This window comes from Trichoderma virens (genome assembly GCF_000170995.1).
Source record: "Trichoderma virens Gv29-8 chromosome Unknown TRIVIscaffold_6, whole genome shotgun sequence".
Classification (NCBI taxonomy): Eukaryota; Fungi; Ascomycota; class Sordariomycetes; order Hypocreales; family Hypocreaceae; genus Trichoderma; species Trichoderma virens.
The window spans coordinates 1,952,792-1,973,582 of record NW_014013743.1 but is presented as its reverse complement, the minus strand read 5'-3'; the positions used below and the strand labels follow the sequence as shown (position 1 = coordinate 1,973,582).

At 53.0% G+C, this 20,791-nt stretch overlaps 7 protein-coding genes across 7 annotated transcripts; 4 read left to right on the top strand and 3 right to left on the bottom strand.

Annotated features, from left to right (window-relative positions):
- Window positions 1-231: 231 nt before the first annotated feature.
- Window positions 232-1,497, top strand: TRIVIDRAFT_216087 (uncharacterized protein; the record flags this gene model as incomplete). Its single annotated transcript, XM_014101429.1, has 1 exon — window positions 232-1,497. The coding sequence occupies one exon, from the start codon at window positions 451-453 to the stop codon at window positions 658-660; it is 210 nt and encodes a 69-aa protein (XP_013956904.1).
- Window positions 1,498-3,925: 2,428 nt separating this feature from the next.
- Window positions 3,926-4,554, bottom strand: TRIVIDRAFT_60469 (uncharacterized protein; the record flags this gene model as incomplete). The annotated part of the gene is made up of 4 exons (XM_014101428.1): window positions 3,926-4,021; window positions 4,164-4,294; window positions 4,364-4,454; window positions 4,507-4,554. 4 exons carry the CDS (start codon window positions 4,552-4,554, stop codon window positions 3,926-3,928), a joined length of 366 nt encoding a protein of 121 aa, XP_013956903.1.
- Window positions 4,555-5,779: 1,225 nt separating this feature from the next.
- TRIVIDRAFT_113059 (uncharacterized protein) lies at window positions 5,780-9,063 on the top strand (the record flags this gene model as incomplete). Its single annotated transcript, XM_014101427.2, has 3 exons — window positions 5,780-6,210; window positions 6,411-6,795; window positions 7,027-9,063. Coding segments are annotated over 3 exons (2,853 nt in total), but the record flags the coding sequence as incomplete, so codon positions are not given.
- A 251-nt stretch (window positions 9,064-9,314) lies between these two features.
- Window positions 9,315-10,047, bottom strand: TRIVIDRAFT_216086 (uncharacterized protein; the record flags this gene model as incomplete). Its single annotated transcript, XM_014101426.1, has 1 exon — window positions 9,315-10,047. The coding sequence occupies one exon, from the start codon at window positions 9,515-9,517 to the stop codon at window positions 9,329-9,331; it is 189 nt and encodes a 62-aa protein (XP_013956901.1).
- Window positions 10,048-10,751: 704 nt separating this feature from the next.
- Window positions 10,752-13,064, bottom strand: TPK3 (serine/threonine protein kinase, AGC family; the record flags this gene model as incomplete). The annotated part of the gene is made up of 4 exons (XM_014101425.1): window positions 10,752-11,109; window positions 11,192-12,230; window positions 12,353-12,704; window positions 12,747-13,064. The coding sequence occupies 4 exons, from the start codon at window positions 13,062-13,064 to the stop codon at window positions 10,752-10,754; spliced, it is 2,067 nt and encodes a 688-aa protein (XP_013956900.1).
- A 2,077-nt stretch (window positions 13,065-15,141) lies between these two features.
- Window positions 15,142-17,420, top strand: TRIVIDRAFT_209235 (uncharacterized protein; the record flags this gene model as incomplete). The annotated part of the gene is made up of 4 exons (XM_014101424.1): window positions 15,142-16,242; window positions 16,337-16,342; window positions 16,407-16,488; window positions 16,588-17,420. 4 exons carry the CDS (start codon window positions 15,142-15,144, stop codon window positions 16,743-16,745), a joined length of 1,347 nt encoding a protein of 448 aa, XP_013956899.1.
- Window positions 16,691-18,081, top strand: TRIVIDRAFT_83881 (uncharacterized protein; the record flags this gene model as incomplete). Its single annotated transcript, XM_014101423.1, has 1 exon — window positions 16,691-18,081. The coding sequence occupies one exon, from the start codon at window positions 16,903-16,905 to the stop codon at window positions 17,758-17,760; it is 858 nt and encodes a 285-aa protein (XP_013956898.1).
- Between the last annotated feature and the right edge of the window lie 2,710 nt (window positions 18,082-20,791).

The following is a 20,791-nucleotide window of genomic DNA, read 5'->3' as shown; positions in this document are numbered from 1 at the left end:
GGGGACCACTACCGCAACGAAAGCGGTTGCCCATGAACAACTCGTAACCCACTATTCAGGGAGCATCACCGAATTTCTATCCGAGCTCTAGCGACTTTTGGTCGAAGTATACGGAGTACTGTAGGTCAACAGACTGCAGTCGGGCGTGCACAAGCTGTTGGTCAAGCGCGCTGAGCAAACAGGCTTCCATGCATCCGAACCCATTTTCACCAAGGGGCTTCAAATGTAAATAGCCACATCTCTCACAAGCCAATCGATTAACAGACGACTCGGTCTAGAACTCGAGCTAGAACTCGTGTAACTTTGTATAAACGACACCAGGATCAAGTAGCCAAGGCGGGAAAATAGGGCTTTTCAGGTCTGCGGCTAAACATTGTGGCGGACAACTGCCGACAGCTTTTGACGCTTCCGCCCGTCAAATCAACCGCTTTTGTTCAAAGATGAGACGGAATGTCTGCTTCCGTTGGGTGCCTCGGCAGATCAGACCGAGTGCAACAACAGATTTCAACGCACTGCAGCAAAGCGAGATTATCGATAGGCCTTACAGCCCACTCAAGGGGGAAAAAATTGGAAGAGAAGAGACGTCGTGGGATTGTTAATATCCGAGCCTCAATGCTGTGCTCGTCCAACACCCTGGATCTATTAGCTGGTGGCGCTTGACTATGGTCCGGCTGACCAAGTATTTGATCTAGTCGGTCCTTGCATGCTCAGCTATGAGCCCACAAAACAGCCTTGAAGTATTGTTTTCTGTGGCGTTCAATTGACAGCCCCCAGAACGTGGACGCCAGAAACTCGGGATTTCGAGGCGGCTTGGCTTGTGGCTGTCGAGCACCGAGTATAATGCCAGTAAACAATAAATAGAGGACGAGGACACGACGCGGACGCTAGGAGGAGGCTGAGACATGGCAATGTGCAAATTTTCCACAGCCGTGCCAACGGAGATGAAACACCTGGATTCGTCTGATGCCGATATGCATGTAGGGTCCAATGCCCGAGCAACAACTTGGACCTTGATTGCTTGAGACACAAGAGAGACACAGCGCTTGACGCCGTTCCAAGGAATTGCAAAGGCTAGCTAGGATGTATCGGCCCTAATACCCTAACGACACGGAGTTGGTTAGCATTAGGTAGCGGCTGGAACGTGCATCGCCAAAAGCAGGCCAGCCCGGCGCCCGTCAATCATTGCCAACTCAGCTGGAGAATAGCCGGCCTCTGGGTTATGATATTCACGTCTATACGAAGATGGCGAAGACCATCAGGTGAGCGGTAGTATGTGCTCGTAAGCGTGAGCCGAGCAGCATCAGGTATAGTGCTTGTACAGGCAGGCTGTGGTCATCTTCGCCACGCTGATCTGCCAAGCGGTTGACGACTCGTGCGGAGCACAGGGGAATGTCAAGAAGACGTACGAGCACAGTACGTTGCACAAGAGCAGCCCGGGTTAGACGGGATATGAATCAATCAATGCAGCCTCCCAGATCGTACCTGTATCCGGTGGCCGGGCTATCTGACGACGAGGTCGGTCTGGTGATGTCTATTGGCCATGTACTATGACGACCATCATGCAACACGCAAGCTGCAACATGCAACTGGCCAGCCAATCGAGCAGAATGCAGGCAGCCTTTTTGCGTCCTTGGCCCGAGTGGGGGTGCTCCGGCAGGAACGCCACTCGCAGGATCCTTCAATGAGCCTAAATCGGTGAGCCGCCGTTCCAGCAGGGTAAAAATAGAGAGGCACGAGGGATCGCGGAAGAGCGAGCCGGGTAAGAATGGGTGTCGTCTTCGGGGTTAAGGTCCCGAGGCGAGAGTAGTGCTCCGTAACGAGGGCACTTGCGTATACGCACGGCACCCTCGTTCTGGGGGGAGCGGACGGGTACCGTAATGCACGAAATAAGTAGCCTGTGGCGAGTCGTATCGTGGGTACATGTACGCGTACTATACTGTATTGTACTGCGTACGAGCGAGTAAGAACGAGTACAGTGACACGAGCAAGCAGTTTGTCGTGTTTGTTTTGTGCTTGGTGGTTCGGGCAGGGCAAAGGCACTTTTCTTCATCGTCTCCCTTGCTTGGAGCTGGCTGGGCCGCAACGCACGCACGCATGGCTAAAGCCCGCCCGCCCGAGCACCCTGCCAACGGCTCGTTAGCTGCTCGATAGAACGTGGGAGCGCAGGGTAGCACTCTGTCCATCAAGAACCTTGGAAATGACTTGGGGACAGCTTGGGACAGACAATAGTTGCTCAGCGGCCGTAGTCCATGTACCGACGGCTTGCCTCTCTCAGCTAGCACCGGCCATGTTCCTCCAATGGCGGCGCCGCAATGCCATGATTGGTGCCTCTGCAGCCTTTTTGCCGGACTGAGCGGCCCTGGTCGATGGATGCGCAAGGGCTGGCGCTTCCGATGCACGAGAACGAACCGGCCAGTTGCCAGCTAAAGGGTGGGGGTGCCCAGCCAAGGTTTCGAGGGTTCGAGGGAGAGGCTCGGGGAAAAAAGAGGCTCGACGGTCGCGAGAGCTGCAAGGGAGGGGGAGGGGAAACGAGGAGGGGGAGCTGGTTGGAGCTGTTTTAGGGCAAAGACAAGAGAAGCAGCGTGCGAGGGTGTGTGAGTGTGCGTGAGTGTGTGAGCGAGTGACGAGACGAGTTGCAGAGTCGAGATCGGAGGGGCTGGAGGGGCTTGGAGACGCTTGGAGACAGAGACAGGCCCGCAAGCACATGTCAGAGAAAGTGGTCAGCGAGATAAAGCTTGCCGCTAGCAGATAAGAAACAAGAGCGGACGCATGGGCTGCGTCAAGTACGGAGTACCCAGTACCGCCCACGAGACAGCTGAACGAGTACCTATGGTGGTTTGTTGTGGTTTTGCTTAGTACCGGCTACATGCTGCACGTTCTTTGGCTCGGCCTCGCGAGACGCCACAGGTTCATCCATTTGCATTGCCCTACGTTGGAAAAAGTGGCATGGCAATGATTATTACAGAGCTGCCAGTTTCAGAATTTGTAATGGAAGAGGCGCTGGGTGGCCACGCTCGATTCAGGGTTGGACCGGGACTCGGTGCGTACAGTTGACCTCGTGTGCATGCGACCATGCGCCGCAGCTGCGTGTACCAATACAAAAGACTGCAACATGGTGGCCACAAGAGTATAGAGTACCGTAGCGCCACCACGCACTGGTGCTGATGGCTGCTCCCAACTTGTCAACACCGTAATGCCGTAATGGAGTAGTCATACTGCTACTAATAGCCATGACTGATGGCTCTAAATTCAATCGAGGGCGTCCACGCTCGCCAAGAGGGCAATCTGCGTCCTGCGGAGTATTACCGTACGAGCGGCCTCTTGTCAATGGAGTCGCCCGCAAGCTACCAGGTACTAGCAGTAGATATTCCGTCGACAGCGACTTCATTATTCCCGTTGATTCGATAGATTTTAGCAAGTTGGCAAGGCAAGGTACCAATACTCCATATAATATGGGTACATTCGGAGTTCTTAGGTAGGTACCTATCCAGGCGCCGCGAGCGAGCTACCAAGACAGCTCCACGGGGTATTACTCCGTGTCTGCCAACAGAATAATCCGTCAAGCGTAAGGAGGCACTGCAGCTGATCTTTGACGCGAGCTTTCTGTACTACTAATAGCAGTAATTAATAGTATTGCAATTTCATTTATTTTTCTTTGCTTCCCCCACGCCCAGGCCCCCACAAGGCAGCGCAGAGACGGACTAGGGTCGACAACCCGTTGCATGCCCGCCTCCATCGTGAGTGAAACCCTGTCTTCAATGGTACCCAATATATCGTAAATGATGCTCTCGTCATGAGCGAGTCGGAACGGGAGACACGGCCTTTATTGCGCATCGTGGGGCTGGCTGAGCGGTTGTTCTGCAAATGGATATATTCCCTATACCTGGTAGCAGTTTGCTGCAAATCAGAAGCACATGCTAGCTACCTACCTAGGTAGTGTCATGGTACCATGTACATGGACATTGATGAGTTTGGGCTTCTTCGGCAGCAAGTAGTAGCGCTGCATGTGCTCAGCTGCAGTCTAGACAAGACGAAGAGCCAGCAATTGCCGAGTACGGGAGTACAAGTACGGAGTACATTCATCTGATCAACTGAACTGAAGCAAGGCAGGGAAAACGCCTGGTTCTTCCCCCGCTCTGCAACAGCACCTACCTGGTAGGTACCTTGCAACCTCTTTGCCCGAGAGTGTGATTTGCTACGCTCTCCTGCTTTCTGTGCTGATCACGCTTGCCCACCTCGACGAACAATGTGTTGCCATTTGCCAGGAAATCATCAGCTGTGCCAAATACTCGTACTAGCAAATACAGGTACTAAGAATCGAATCCAAGCTCAGCAAAAACGACCGACTTGCACTACCACGAACGGAATGTCTCAGGGTTCGGGATGGTGGGGCCAGGCGGTGGAGCCCATTTAGCAGCAAGCACGACTCCGTTCTCGGTACAAGAGACACTTGTCTGCAGTACCGTATACGATACCCTTGGCAGCCAAATTGCTACTAGCACTTACAGTACCCGTATGCCTCGGCCCCGTGCTCGTAATGCGTCTTGTTTCCATTTTTGAGCGCCTGGGAAACACGAGAGATGATTATGGTTAGTTGGTTATTTGCTTAGGCTTCTGCCATGTGTTTATCATCAAACATGTGCAAACTGTCTCAGGGCGTAATAGCAACCTAAAGGCAAACAAAGGGAAGGGGGCGAAAAATAGAAGAGCACACCCGGCAGAGGTCCCTGGCGTTGTACATGTACAAGTTCCGTACTTTTTGGTGGGACCCGACGGCTCTGAGCCACGAGGGTTGGTCCTTTCCATGTCGATATCCGGTACTCCAATCTCAGGTATGGGTACTTGGCCGCGCTCCCGCCCACGCCATGATTCCTCCTCCCCGACAGCCCGAGAGTACAGGTAAGTAGCAGCAACAAGTACCGCTACCCACCCTCCAAGTAGACGGCGCTGCAGGCATCTGTCTGTAATCATGAGAAAGCGCGGCAGGTACGGGGACGGGAGTATTATCGGTCAGTCTCCATCTTGACGTCTCCATTTTTGCTTCTAGCCATCTGCTGCTAATTGCCTACAATCGGAGCATCACGCTCTGTCTGTGACTCGGACCATATTTCCCGCATCTCGCTCGACTCGACTCGACTCGATGTGATGGTGAAACCAAGAAACAGACCAGAAACAAAACAACGAAACGGCCATCACCGCTTTCGCCCGCACCCGCCGCATCTCGACTCGATTCGTCTCTCCCCTCAGACATTCGGGATAAGACAGGACAAGTCAAGACAAGACAAGGGCAGCCGCTCTCGCTCGATCTGAGCCCACACCGAGGCCCTCTTTCGGCCGTCCAGTCCTACCTCAACTAACGCACTGCTGACGGTGAAAGCTGCTGCTGCCGCTGCCACAGCACTCGCTCGTACTTGGTACACGCCTGCTGAACATACAACCACAAGCTGTTGATTGCCCAAGAAGGACCCGCCCGGCCAGAGTGCGGCCGTTTTCCCAATTCACTCATACAAGCAGCGGTCGCCAGCTTTTTTCCCCTTCCCTCTCTACCTACTTTCGCCTGTCACAGGCCAGCCGCCATCAAGCAGCGCTACAGGGGTCGTTGCTCTTTTTTTTTTTTTTTTCTTAATCGTCTCTTGTCACCCCTCCACTCGGCTTCGCATCATCCTACATACAGACCGTACAACAGACGTACTCAGCAAGGCCGTATCTATTCCGGTCCCCCAATCTTCACCAAGCGTCGCTCTCTCTCCATAGCTTCCCGCAATCCATGGCAGTTGTCAGCCCGATTGCGATGCACCCGACCGTCACAGAACACGATTACCGCTTCCCGCGAAGACCCGATCCCCATCGAAGTACCGACCGCATTTTCGCCCGCATGGATTCGCAAGACGGCCATGTCGCACTTACCAACGGCAATGCCGCCACCGTCATGACGAGCGGCCAGACGGCCTCTTCCTCGTCAAAAGACAACATCCTCAACGCCGCCCTGTTTGACGGCTTCAAAAAGGTGGAGGCCCGCTCGTCTAATGACAACGATTTCGACAAGATGCAGAGCGAAGATCCGCTAGCTGCCCAGATCTGGAAGTTCTTCACCAAGACCAAGCAGCAGCTGCCGAACCAGCAGCGAATGGAGAACTTGACGTGGCGCATGATGGCTCTTAACCTGCGCAGGCGTCAGCAGCAACAGCAGCAGCAGAAGATGCACAACAGGTATTATATTTTTCTCTCCCCCGTCTCATGCCTCGCCATGTCCATTTGATTGGTCTGGCGTTTCTTGCATCGATGCCCTTTAAAAGGCTCCATATGGCTTGGCTCCTCCTTTGGGGGGGCGCGGAGCGGGTTCGCTCTTCATCACATCATCCCGGCACTGGCTGACATATTTTCTGTTTTCCTTTTTCCTCGCCTCGCAGATCTCTTTCTCAGCCATCTCATCCGCAAAACGCCCCCAGCGGCATTGCCCAGCAGCTGCGAAAGACGTCCGACATCCATGCGCAGGGCATGGATGCCATGAACCTTGACGACTTCATCTTCGCCGAAGAGGGAGGCGCTTCCATCAACGACAACTCACCGCAGCCTCCTGCGTCGTCTCTCTCCGGCCCGCAGACCGCTGCCATCAAGTCCAGCAAATCATCCAAGCCGCTGGCTTCTGCAATCCCCATCAAGGGCCGCAAGGGTTCTACCAATCAATTCGTCGCGCAGTCCGTCCCTGCGCCGCCACCTCACCAGCGGGGACACAATGATGAATTTCATTACGTCCCTCGACATGACAGGAAGACGAGTATAGACGACCGCCGAGTGAGTCAATTTTTTTTTCAAAGAGAAAACTATGGCCTTTTCCCCATCACAAAGTACCCCAAAAGTTTGTTCTTTGGGACGTCTTTGCACAGCCCTATACTTTATTATCTGGGGCCTGCATTGAGTTGCCCTCTCCCACAACCCCTCCTCTCTTTCCACAAGAATTATCAACATTATTCCATTATACACACTCTCTTCCCGCTGTCGACGCTGCTAACAATGGAGAAAAAGACGAGGAAACGGCCTGCCAACTTCTCTCCTCATGTGAGTGCCATCAACACAAGCTCATCTGGCCTCAACCTCGATTTGGACGACTCGGAGCTCAATGGATACTCCCTCGACAACTCCAACGCAATGCCCATGCAGCAGCAAATGGCCAACAACCAAAGCTCGGCCTTTAACTTGGATGCGTTTATGGACGGTGATGTCCTTGGCTCCGGCCACTTCCAATCCAACTTCTCCTTCTCTCCCTCTACTTCTCCCATGATGCACAATGGACCCTTTCAGTCCATATACAACAACGCCACGCTGCAGTCCTCTCTCAACAACCCCGATTTCTACTCTCCAACTGGTTCGGGCTATCCGTCTGCCACGTCTACTCCCATGCCCGACGGTGATGGCGTCTATTTTGGCTCCCAGGATATGCAGCCACCCCAACACCACCACCGTGCACAGGGCTTCCGACAAAGCTCCTCCAACATAAGCCATCACATGAACCACCAGTTCATGTACGGTGATTCCAATGGTGCGCGTGGCGGCAACGGCAACGGCAACAGCGCTGCCTTTCCTTCTACGAGTTCAAGCTCAGAAGCTGTGCCGGCATACAGCACCGCCCAAAGCTCTTTTGGGCACATTGACCCAAGCCAAGTTTTCCAGACGGATTCGCAGGTCGCGTCTCCTGTATTACCAATGCAGCAAGGAAACATGCTTGGCTTTGGAGGCGAGTCTGATGAAGACGATAGCAATGCCTTTTTAGACCGCGGCGGCGTTGGCCTCCACGGCGATTTCACGTCCGCCGTCGACGAGGCTGGGTCCTTTGGCTGGGATGCCTCACTCCCGGGGCAGTTCAGTACCCAAGCTGCTCGCTTTCCCGGTGGCCCACCTCGCAAGCAAGTTCAGATCGGTGGCATCACGACTGATTACGTCGACACCAGTGGCGACTGGGACGGCCACAGCCTGAGCCGATCACATTCGCAATCGCTTGGCCTGGGCAACGACAAGCGACAGAACAGAATTCCCCGAAACGCATCCACGCCCTCGCACATGGCCGCCAAGCACAGCGGGTTCGAGCAAATCGCCCAGTCCCTCCCCAGCTCTCCGGGTGGCCATGCCCCAGGAACCGCTTCGGGCTTCTCGTCGGTTGCGCCGAGCAGGCCAACTTCACCGCCCCCCAGCTCCAAGCATGGCTCATCGACCAATCTGCATGCGGTTAGTGGTAATCCAGGAGAGAGCAGCACTCCCACCACTTGCACCAACTGCTTCACCCAGACGACTCCGCTGTGGAGACGAAATCCCGAGGGTCAGCCTCTCTGCAATGCGTGTGGCCTCTTCCTAAAGCTCCACGGTGTCGTGCGGCCCCTCAGCTTGAAGACAGACGTCATCAAGAAGCGAAACAGAGGGTCCGGCGCCAACCTCCCTGTCGGAGGATCAAGGAAGAAGAACTCGGGCACTGGCTCCAATGCTGCCTCTAGGAAAAACTCAACATTGTCCATGTCTGCCGCTGCGCAAGCCGTCGCGGCCGTTGCCGCGTCGACCAATCAAGTAGTGACGACGCCTCCATCGGCAACTCGTCCCAGCAGCAACAGAGAGGCCGACAGCCCCAGCAGTAGCGGGCAGCACACCGCAGGCAGCACACCGGGCAGCCAGTACGGAGGAGCCACCATAGTGGGCGGCAAAGGCGTTGTACCAATCGCCGCTGCACCACTGAAAACAACACCGGGACCCGGGGCCGGAGCTTCATCATCCACGTCCCGGCCGGCCACGGCGTCATCCAAGAGACAGCGCAGACACAGCAAGAGCGAGGGCACCTCCTCTTCGGCCATGGATCTTGACAGCCCTGGAGAACCGGTTGGGCGACAACTCGGCCCGACCCCCAGCATGCCTTCCATCTCCAGTGCCATGATGTCAAACGGCAACTTCTCCATGGGCCAACGCTCCATGATGGGATCAAGCATGGTGAATTTGGGCGGCGCCCAATCCAACCTAGTCAACAGCGCCGGCGGCGCGTCGGGTCCTCAGGAATGGGAGTGGCTGACGATGAGTCTGTAACGGCCACTGCGTTTAGTTGTGGAGTTATTTTAAGGTGTTGAGACGAAACAAACGGCGCGCGACCACTGGTTGGATCCCTTGCCCTATGAAAATTCAAATATTTCAAGAGCTGGCCGAATGGCTGATAATGCAGGCCGTTTGCAACAAGCAACGCAGACGAGTCTTGGGCGGTATGGAGGAAATTGGGCGCATAAGAATGGGCATCTCCACGGCGTGTTGGTTCAAGCAATGATACCTGGGTCTGAATTTTTATTTGCTAGCACGACTATTTCTCACGGGTTGATGGTTTTGTATCCGGGAAATATGGGTGGAGAAATTCATTTGGAGTTGTTTTTGGTTTAATACCCGCAACGATATCGAAAAGGAGACGCCCACCAAGGGGCTTCTTGCGCTTCGACGACGACGACTCAACACACTGGATTCGACGTCTATATACTGCTCTCATTGGGCCCATTAAAGCAAGATACAGATGCTCATGTGGCTGAAATGTGAACTAAAGATGAAGGATGAAAGCTGGCTGATACATGTGCCGCATGTCTTTTGCCTCTTTGTCAAATGAATGACTAATTCATAGATTAATTGGGATATTCGGGGGCGCCCTTCAATTTGCTTCTCAATCAGCGCCCCGGGAGGAATGAGTCTGCCTTTTTTTCTTTTTCTCTTATTGTCGTTAATCTGGGCTTGTTTTTCAATGTTTGAATGAGGGATATCCACTTTTTCCTTTGTTTCGCCTTTTTCCTTTTTTTTATACTTGACGAGAGAACTCGATGGGAAAGGTTATCTACTTGACAGAGATTGGCTGTGGCGCAAGGATTCCTTTTTATTTTTATATCTGTGTTTGGGTGCCTCTCTGTTGTTTTTGAATGACTGGGCAATGATGGGAGGAGTTGTTGATTGCTGACTTGAGTTGGAAAGATGTTTTGATGCCATTGGAGGTTCTTCTGCAGAAGACAGATTCGACAATAAATTCAGATTATTTTTTGGAAAAAGGTGGCATACGTTTGCGATTTGATGCTGACAAGTTCCAAGGACCACAAGACCAGACACAAAGCACATGCAAAGCCATACATTCAATTGTCTACCTGTGTACCATATACTCGTGCTCGTTACTCCTACATGAATGCATCAATTTCCGCCCCCCCGGAATCCCAATGCCAGCCCGGCCAACCCGGCAGTCCGCGCCCTCCCCCCCATGCCGTCCTTTATACCATGAGAAAGCCAGACTCACACCAAACCCGCGCGTCTTTTTGTTTTTGGTCGATAATCCATCTCTGCAACTCCAAAATCCATTTACAAAAACACATGACGAGAGATGTAAAACAAGAGAAAAACGAAAGAAGAGTGAAAAAGGGAAAAGAAATGGCTGGTAGCACATTAAAGGGAGTAGGTAGTTAGCGTGAGGTTTTTGATGCCAATGGTCGACACGTTGGGGTATCGTAACCAGAAAAAAAAAAGGAAAAAGGAAGAGAGCATAACCAGAGAGAGCAGGTCAAACAAAGCTGCAGCAAAACAAAATGACATGATTAAAAGAAAAAGAAACAAAAAAGAAACGCAGTCGTGTTATATCAAGACAGGCCAAACGAATAGAGGCCAAAAAACAACAACCAAAAAAAAAAAAAAAGTCAGTAAAACCTCGTCTGGCGGAATGCAGCCCTGCGATAGCACCACTCGTATCCCATTGGTCTGCCCTAAAACATGGTCCCAAACGACGACTCGTCCGTCGGGATGCGCTTCCGCGGAACGCCGTCTTCCGTGGCCGGCTTGCGATGCCGGAACGTGAAGCCGACAAAGAGGCTCTTGCTCATCTCTTCCTCACGCTCGGCCATGTTTTCCAGCGCCGCCTGCTTGTCGTGCACCTCCTTGTACTTGGCCATGTCGGCGTCGTTGCCGAAGTCGTCAAAGTAGCCGGCGTCCGTCTCCGAGTCCAGCTCCGGCACAAACGGCGCCCGCGTCTGCCGCAGCGTGTCCCAATCGACTTCGGAAAAGTACTGGTGGTCGTAGATATCCTTAATGTTGGAAAAGCGTTTGGCCCGTGAATTGATGCACCTAAGGACAGGTTCTCTTGTGTTAGCTAGAGGGTACAAAAAGTTGGATGAAGAGAAAAAAGGGGTAGGGGGTTGTAGCTCACGTTGTTATGAAACTCCAAGTCCGGTTGCTCAAAAAGTAGTTGGGATCTTCCCAGACGGGCCGCTTTAGAACTTCCTTCCAGTGCTTCAGGTTCCGCCATGTCTCGTCGGGAGTAGCGCCGGCAAATGGCGGGAAGCCGGTGAGTGCCTCAAACAGCATGCAGCCCAAACTCCAGTAATCTACCGTGTAGTCGTACTCCTCCCCTCTGAGGACTTCCGGTGCCATGTAGTCGGGCGAGCCGACAATGGACTTTGCGTAGTTGACATCGTTCTCGCGCATCGTCCGGTAGCTCTCCCGACGCTCAGCCACGGTTCGCTGTCCAATTGGCTTGCCAAAGGGTACTGGAGTCTCCGAGGCCTGCTCCAACTTGAGTCGCATAGATTCTATCTTTGACGGGGCTAAAACACCGGCAGCGAGACCAAAGTCGGTCAGCTTGACGTGACCAGTAGAATCGACGAGGAAATTCTCTGGCTTCAAATCTCGATGGATATAGCCCAGCTGGTGGAGAGCATCTACAGCGCAGAACATTTCGGCGATGTAGAAGCGGGCGTGTCGGTTAGACAGCACCCCAGTATTGTTAAGAAGGGTACGGAAATCACCACCGGGCACGTATTCCATGGCAAGGTAGATGTTCTTATCATCCTGGAAGGAATACAGGAGCCGGACCAGCCAATCGCTCTGGGCTGTCGTTAGAATGTCGCGCTCCGTGAGCACGTGTCGGATTTCATCCAGCTTGAAGAGCAGCTTCTTGCTCATGACCTTGAGGGCGCACACCTCCCGCGTGTCCTTTTTCTGTGCGAGGAACACTTGGCCATAGCCGCCCTGGCCGACCTGGGTTAGGATCTGGAAGTCGCCCTGTTTCAGTCGGATCCGGCGTTTTCGAAGGTTGGCTCGCTCTCGACCGGTATACTTGGACCACATAAGTCCGTGAGTTTCGTCGTCCGTCTCGGGGGGTGCTGGAAACTCGGCCTTGAAGGCGGCCAGCCGCTTTTGTCGCGCGCCGACATATGTGAGGAGGTCAAAGTAATAATCTAGGAAATCTGGTGGCGGAGAGGAAAGTCAATCAGTCAGTCAATCGGCAGAAATGCAGCATCAAAGAAACAATGGATATTGCCCCTCCACACATGGACACAACACACAAGACTCAAGCCACAAGACTTACATAACTGCGTTACATTGACCATTCGGCGAACATTGGGTCTCTGCAGAATCTCCCGCTCCTCGTCCGTCAAGCCACGGACCGTGTTGAACCTCTTTGCGATGATGGGACGCTCCTTGGTCTCGTAGAGCTGCTGGCGAGAGAGCGCGGCATGGCTGTGGTGGGGTTGGCGGTCCTGGTCGTGGGCGGCGAGACGAGGCACGGGCGCATTGTCCTTGTCCTTGTCGTGAGCCTGCCGCCTCCGGGGCGTGCCAGGCGATGCCCTGCCAGGCGATGCTCTGCCGGGAGATGCTCTGCCCTTTGTTGCGTTTTGTACGGCTTCCTGGACCGCAGCGCTGAGCTCTTCGATCGGCTGCTTGGACAGAGGCTGGACGTGAGGCTGAGGGGGAGGCTGGACGGTGCTGGCCTTGCCGGGCGAAAGCGGAGCGACAACGCTCTGCGGGCGCGCCAGCTTGATGGGAGTCTCGATGCTGGCAGAATTCAGGTTCATAGCGGTGTCGAAAACTGTGGGGAGGTCGTGGGCGCCAGGCGGGATCGTCTTCTTGCTGGGGCTTCCCAGCGGCGTGTTGAGAGGGTTGATGAAGCTGTTGATGTTGTTCATGGTCGGGGTGACGGGGCGAGGCGCGGCGTCACCAGCCCGCGGCGGCTTGTCCTTGCTGCTGCTGCTGCTGATGCTGCTGCTGCCGGGGAAGAAACTCGACATGAAGCTGGCCATAATTTTTTTTAACCCGCCGCAAGGCGTGACGTGGCGGTGGTGGAGAGGGACTGCCGACCAGGGGGACAATAGCGATAGAGGCTGCCCGCCGAATCGATTGGCTGGTGGGCGTCTGCGGCGGAGGATATCTGCTTCTGCGAATGTATACTATTTGCTAGTAGTATGTGTGATCGGGTATGGGTATATGTGCGTCTGCGGATCCCTCAGGGCGTTCTTTGTCTCTTTGGAATCGTCCAAGTGGTCGAGACTTATGGACGGCTGAAGATGGAACCAGTCCGCAAAAAGATGCTGGAGAATTGATGATTCTATTCTGCAGAGAAGGCAAAAAAGAGAAGACGAAGAAGAGTGGGTTAGCTGGAGAGTCTACTATACGATGGAGAAAACAAAACAAAAGCAAGGGCGGGGACAAGACAACAACAAATGAAGCAGAGCAAGGCAAGGCAAAACGCAAAAGCTTACAATAGTGGTGCCGTCTCGTCTTACGAGGACGAGTACTTTGGTACTTTGGTGCTGTCGCCGCATCAATCATCAATCAATAACGAGTTTTGATTTGCGAGCCGTCTCTGATCGATCACGGTAACATTATGCAAAGTTGCATGGGGGGAGCCTTTTGGGTAAGTGGGATGTTGCTGTGATTGGACTGGCTTGGATCCGCCGGCCTGGGGGGATCTCAAAGTCAACATCGTTGGTTGCAGCAGCAACAAGCATTATCGCGGGTGTGGGGCGGTGCGATGCCCACTGTGGACAGCAGCTGGAGCGCTATCGGGTGCTAGCACTGGACCGCTGGGAGCGGCGACTGCAGTGCTCGACCGTGATTTGTGCCCTGTTGTGCCCTGTTGTGCCCTGTAGCGCCCTGTAGCGCCTTGTGGCACCCGCTACGCTACGGGGGGGGCTGGGTTCCATCTTTTGGGGGCGGCAGCGATGGATGACCTCAGCAGCGGGGATCGGAATCTCAGCTTCGCAGTTGTTTCAGGTCTCCTCAGCATCAAATCTTAGGTGCTGCGATACCTGCGGCCAACCGGATGTCAATGCCCGATGGCCCTGCACATCCAATGTCTCCATCTGGATTCCTTGCAGATGTTGCGAGTTTCGGAGGCGTTCAAGAGGCTGATGTGATTACGGAGTACAACTACTCTTAAATCTGCATGGGGATTAGCGTCTGTGGACTGTCTGAGCTGAAAAGTCCATTCCCATGACAACATGTGGCATCCAACGCAGGATTTGCATGGCACAAGGGAGGAGGAGAGGAGATAAACAATGCCAGATGCCGAGGATGACGGACCACATTGAGTGGAATCTGCTGCTGCTCTTGCTTTGTGTTCCAGAGGGTCAAAGGTGTGGAGAGGTTAGTTCAAACGACTACTAGTACTGCTATGACTACATGCCTACGTGGGGAATGTCATCAACAAAAGAAAAACAAACAAACAATTACATCAATCCCCGCATGGGTAGAGACTAACTATTATAACACACGGTAGATTTCTATTGCAGCATACCCGTACAGTCCTGGAGAAGATACCCTTGGACAAGACAATAGTATGTTGCCCGTACTGGCTGCTATCGAGGGTTTTTGTCATGGATCGTGGACGCAACCTGCCCTACACCCACTCTACATTATTAACGGGAAAAATAAATCTCAATTGGAATATTCCCACCGGTATAGGACTAACATCTAGATTGCCGTTCGAATCACCATTACTACTACTGTTCATATCCGGCAGTAGAAACCACTCTGGATCCGTGACCATCAAAGAAATCGTGACCAACTGTCAAAACAAAGCATATAGCCAAGTTGACGAGATAAAGCGTCAAAATCCACACTGCCAACAGTGACCGTTGTTGAAAGACGAACCTCGATCCAAAGTATTCCTTCATTCTGCCCCGTGCATTCATGGACTTGTCGACAGACATTTACCGTTGACAGAGCCTACATTAAGATCCCTTCATCCTCGCCCTGACAGCCACATGTGTCTGCAGCAGCCTCTCGTTTCAATGCCGTTCCCATGCCCAAACTGTTACTTTATTAAATTGTTCATGACTTTTTGTGTCTAACGTCGAATTCCTCTCCATGGTCAACATGGAACCCTCCTGCTGCGTGATGAAAGCGTACACGGCAACCTCCATGCCGTCAGGCCTGTATAATTCGCGAGATCCAACACTTAAGAGCCTTGAAGAGGTGCAGGACATGATAGAAAGATTGCAGCAAACTCAGCTTCTTCAAGCGCAGCGCATCACAGACCTCGAACGCCAACTCGAATCGCACCGTGAAGGCATAGCCGAGTTTCCCTTCTTCTCGCGTCTGCCACCTGAGCTGAGATGCCAAATATGGGAAATGGCGTTGCCAGTGCAGATTTTCCGGCCGTTCCGCTTCCTTCAGCCTTCGTTTCTGGAATGGACGAGTGTTCCTCCTCCAGTCATCTCCCGTGTCTGCCGGGAAGCTCGATACGTTGCACAACAGAATGGCGCCCTATATTGCCATGACTTTCTCGCCCCTCTATCCTGGGCATGGTTCAACGGGCACACAGACATACTGGATCTTTGTCCGTATAACATAGTGGGAAACAGCTTCACCTCTCTGCAGACAAAGCTTCTCGAAGAAACCAGGACCGTCTTGCTAGATGTGAACTCTGTCAACAGTCTGTCGATAAAAGTGTTGTTTGGTGAAGAAAGCCGCCTTCCAAACGTCCACACCATCCACCTAATGGCAGGCAACACATTTCAGGCAGAAAGGCAATCCTGGCATCCTCATGCAGTAGCTCGACTATTTGGAAGCCAGTCATTTGCCCATGTCGATATAGAAGACGACGACGAGGTCGAGCGGCTTGAGCAACTGCTGATCGAGATGACCAGCGCGTCCGACGGTAGCTTCACGGACAAGTGGCAAATGGATGCCATCACCAAGCTCCGGGCTCAAGTTCGACCGCCGGCTACCGTTATGGAGCCCTGGAGAAAAGCAAAACAGCACATCATGCAAGGGTGGATGTCGTACAATGTCGGCGCTTCCTCGCTAGAAGTGTCCAGGAGCTGCGTTGAAGAAGACGGCATGATAAAGGAAGACGAGGTCAGAAAATCGTATCCCCAGATGCCTATAATCAAGCTGGTGCAGGCATTTGAGCTGGCGCCCGCTCCTAAATTGGCGAAGTGGTACAAAGATCATGGAAGACAGATTATTGAAGATGTAAGAGGTTGAATCAAGTGACTGGGCCATGTCTGGAACGCACATGTAACTGCTTGCGTTTCGGTAGTACCTCTTGGTACTCTTACTAAGATAGTACCAGGTATGTAGGGAAATAATATGTCGTCTTACATTCATGTACATTGGGTAGATAAACATAGAATTAGTATCATACATATAATGCCATTTCAGACATGTCATCACTTTTAAATGATTTGCTATTGGAACATCATCGACGAAGAAGTTTATGTAAGTACTTGAGCTGTCAGAAACCTTGATGTGTTAGATCAACCCACTTGAGCGACCTGCTAGCCAATTGTGGACATGAATCTAATCTTATCAATCTAGGCTTCAGTCACCTGTTCAGTCACCTGCCAAACGCAATCGACAATCACTTGACCCAGAGCAGGGGATACTCCCCTTCCCCTTGCGTCTTACTTCTCACTTTCAACGAACCAGATTCCTCTTGTTTCGAGTCCGTCTATCAGAGGCTTTCCTCGGGTTAAGGTCGAATTGGCATCAAACGTCCTTGCATCGCACGACTAGCGCTGCATCTATAAAGAACGTGCCTGTTGCCTACTACCCAGCTTCAACGACTAATTGACTAACTTTGCTGACCCAAAAATCATCATTGATTGCTTCTTCCATTTACAATAGTTAATCATGAAGCTCCTCAGTGTCATTGGTGGCCTCTCCGGCTATGCCGCCGCCCTCGAGCTCACCGCTCCGCTCTTCGGTGACGCGGGCAGCGTCGGTGAGAGGCGAATCCCATCGAGCTACGAGTCGGCCGTTATGGGCCGTCGAGTTTTGGCTCTCACGAAGCTCGGTACCTTGTCCACTGTATTTCCCAAGTCGTCATCTTCTAGCGATGCCGACACGGCGGAGAGACGACCGGACGGTCTCGAGGGTTTGCCCGTCGGGCTTCTTGATTACATAGCTGATTGCGAAGATGAAGGCAATCCAACGATTCTAGCCATCAAGATCGCTACCAGCTTCAAGAACGTCCGCGCTGGCTCCAACATCACCCTGTCTGTGGAGTGGACTCCCCCGTACCCGCCGTCCAAGCGCATCCCGCTTCTATCCCGCCTCTCCGCGTACGTGCCGTTCTTAGGCAACAAGGACTACAACGAAGCCTCGCCTTTTGCCGAGTCAGACTCGCCTCCAGACACGGTGCCCTACTCTGCTGCCAACCTGCCCAGGTTCTCGCTCATCGGCTATCTGGAACCGATCAATCCGGATATTAAGGAGGCGGTTCGGCTTGCTTCGTGCTACACCACCAAACATACCGACGCCAAGTACTGGCTGCCTGGCAACCCCATTCACGCCAGCGAATGGGCCAGGCTGGTTGTTACGCAGGTGTACTGGATTGGCGGGTTCGGCGACCGTGCGTACATTGGATGGATTCCCATTGACGAGTGGAAGAAGGTGACCAAGGAGGAATGGCAGAGCATCCAGCTCCCTGGCGAGAAGAAAGGCTGGAGCGAGTGGAGCGTCAATGAGGCCGGGGCTGGTGAGCTTTGATGAGTGCGTGACTCGAGTTTCGAGGCTGTACAATGTGACGGACCATGTGTTGTGTGATGCTAGCGGTAGTACCAAGTAGCACCGGTAATATTGCGTTTCTTTGTTGTTTCATCTTCTGTTTGCCTCACCGGTTGCGGTCTGGAGTTTGACCCTGTCAGTACATCTAGCCGTACTACCATCACGACTTGGACAGCTTCGGATACATGCAATCGAAGGAGGCCTCTTTCTGAATCGATAGCGCCCTTTGCCCATCACGATGCTCACAGTTACCTGGCAATAAGAAGGAAAGCACTCTTAATATCATACTATGTGTATGCGCATGATTTTTTACGTGGACGCCAAAGTCCCTCGATTTTGTCTGCTTGGTCGTCTGTGATGTTGTGGGAAACTGCAGCAACTGTGGCACGCGAGGCAGCGGCCATACCAGCCCATCTCGAATCAGATCAAATATGGAATATGCAACGCATGTCTATGCAGATGATATTTTATGCGCTGCAAAGTCCAAAGACTCCAGCCGAGAGAGGCGCGTTTCCCTTGGGCCGCCGAAGTGGGATTGTCGAGTCTAGGGTAGCAAGAGACTGGAACTCGGTTGACGTGGCCTTGCATCTTGACAATATTACCTACATGTACTCCGTACGAAGCACATGCATTTTTTGACGTGCATGTATGGAGTACAGGTTGCTGGGCGCCCAAGTTCCCCGTCGTGCCCGTACAAGCTGGTGCCATGTCTGCCCGACTCTTGTGCTAACGAAGCATGTGTTGGGCCTCGGCTCACGACTGCCAATATAGTACTCCGTACACTAACCAAGCCAGATTGCCCTCATCCATTGAGCGTATACCCGATCCGATCTGTTGCGGAACGGGCTTGATCCGACGACCTAAGGCCGAGGAGGTCTCTTTACTCAGGATAGCCGTGAAGATCAAGGGCGTCCGCTTATCACATGTAAGCTGGGGCATTTGTACTTGTGCCACAAGCAAGCAGCCACTAGAACTCGAGAGATGGCCTAGATCGCGTAGCTGCTTGTATGTAATCTCAATATTTGGTGCATTTGATCCCGGTAGATGGATCCCGGGTTGGCTCAAATTACATGTATCAAGAGGCACTGACACTTTCACAGTCTTGGTTGGATGGCTTCTTCCATATCAAATTGGCAGCAGCAGCAGCAGCAGCGGTCAACGGCTTCCCATCTTAGGGATTCTATCCGTGCGTAGCAAACAATACCTTACATCGGATAGCTGACAGGCGCAACAGAGTCTGGGATGCAGTAATTGTTGGAAGGAGGCAGGGCAAAATCATGGATAGGCTTGAACCAAGCTCTTCTTCATCTCCATCATCTCCATCATCATCACTATCCCCCACCAACATACCTGACACTCTGTAGACGCTGACAGTTTCAGATATCGAGTGAAAAGAGGGCATCGTAAGCCTCGCGAATCTGCTTGGTGCTGTGGACAAGACACTGTCTTGACCTGCTGCGTCACATAGTGGGACAGATGGGCAGATCTGGCTGTCCGATACGAGCGAGACCCGAGCCTTTCCTCGTTATTACCTAGCAGCAGTGGTACTAGTGGTAGTACTAGCATTCGCGAAGCCGCCTTTCATTCGTGCGGAGTGCAATCTCGGGGTCTCAGCCTGTAAACTGGCATGCGGACTACTGCTCCGGGCTGTGGCCGCGAGACCTGAAAACCAAAGGGCGAACGAGCCTCCCGCCCTGCCAGGCCCGTTCACCCCCGGCACAGATGCTACTATCCTGGTCGTATTACTAAAGCTCGCTGTACAAGTCGCATGCGTCCACTATGAAATGGCCATGTTTGCGTTGTGGCGCTGAGCTAGGCTGGCGTCCTTTTGGCGACGAGGGAGGATGCAGCAAACTCGAACACACCACCGAGAAGGATATTACTACTTGCAAAGGCTTGCCGGCTTGCTTCACCGCCTCCCGCCCCGCCCAGAGGGAGGAGATTGGGGCTCAAATGGTGGCTGTCGAAAGCCCAAGTTTGTCCCCGAAGGCGTATTGACTAATAGTCAGCGCCACGCAGGATGGAATCGACAGCGATGGAGCTCGCGAGCAGAGGCAAGGGAGAGTCGTGTTTCGGAGAAAGCTTCTCGCATGTCTCGTACCTACATGCACAAGTGCTATCTTGGTAAGGTAGTATCCATGATATCGGCCAGTTTATTTGCGCCGGTTGTCAGTCTGCATCGCGTGGCTGCATGCGCATGCGGGCAAGGGCATCGAATTACATGCGCTTTTTGATCAGAGAAAAAGAGGCTCCCTTGCTCTCGCAGCATACTCGTATACGTACAGTACAGTCCCGTACAGTACTTGTCCTGTAGATGGGGTTGGAGATGGAGATGGGATATCCTATACATGTACGAGCATGCATGTCTGTATCTTGTGCGGGGGTTGCATGCTCCCGCATTCCGCGTGCTGTCCGGAGGCTTGCTCAGCACAGCACAGTATTGTAGATATGACAGATACGTATCGTGCTGCAGGTTGGTCCATTTGTCTGATGGAAATTGGTCCCGTCTGGCTGCTGTCATCGTGCCTTTCCGGGCCTCTAGTCCATCTCTTCGGAATTAGCTGTACTGTAGAGTAATGGCAAGGCGAATATTTCGTAATGGCGGGCCGGGTAAAAAGCAACCCCCTTGTCAACGCCAGAAGATGACGAGAAACGTCCGGGAGACGACAAACGTGGTATCAACTCATGAATCATGCAACTTGCGAATATCTCCCCGTACCGTAGGCTCGAGTCTCTCCGAACAAGTCTACTGTGGACATTGTTTCGTCATTTCCTGTCCCGACTCGGCTGAAGGGGGGGCGGCTGAACTGACCTGGATGCCACGACCAAAGCGTAAAAGGGACCATTAGATAATGAAGCTGGGCTCCGCGCTACTCGAGAGGTTATTTGCATCGAATCTGAGGGGAAATTTTGGAGATGGGGGATGGTGCAGCAGAACGGGGTGGCCGCAGCCACACAGCAAATGTCGTGGTGGCATGTGGCGCATCTCATTTGTGCTCGTAGCGCTCCGAGT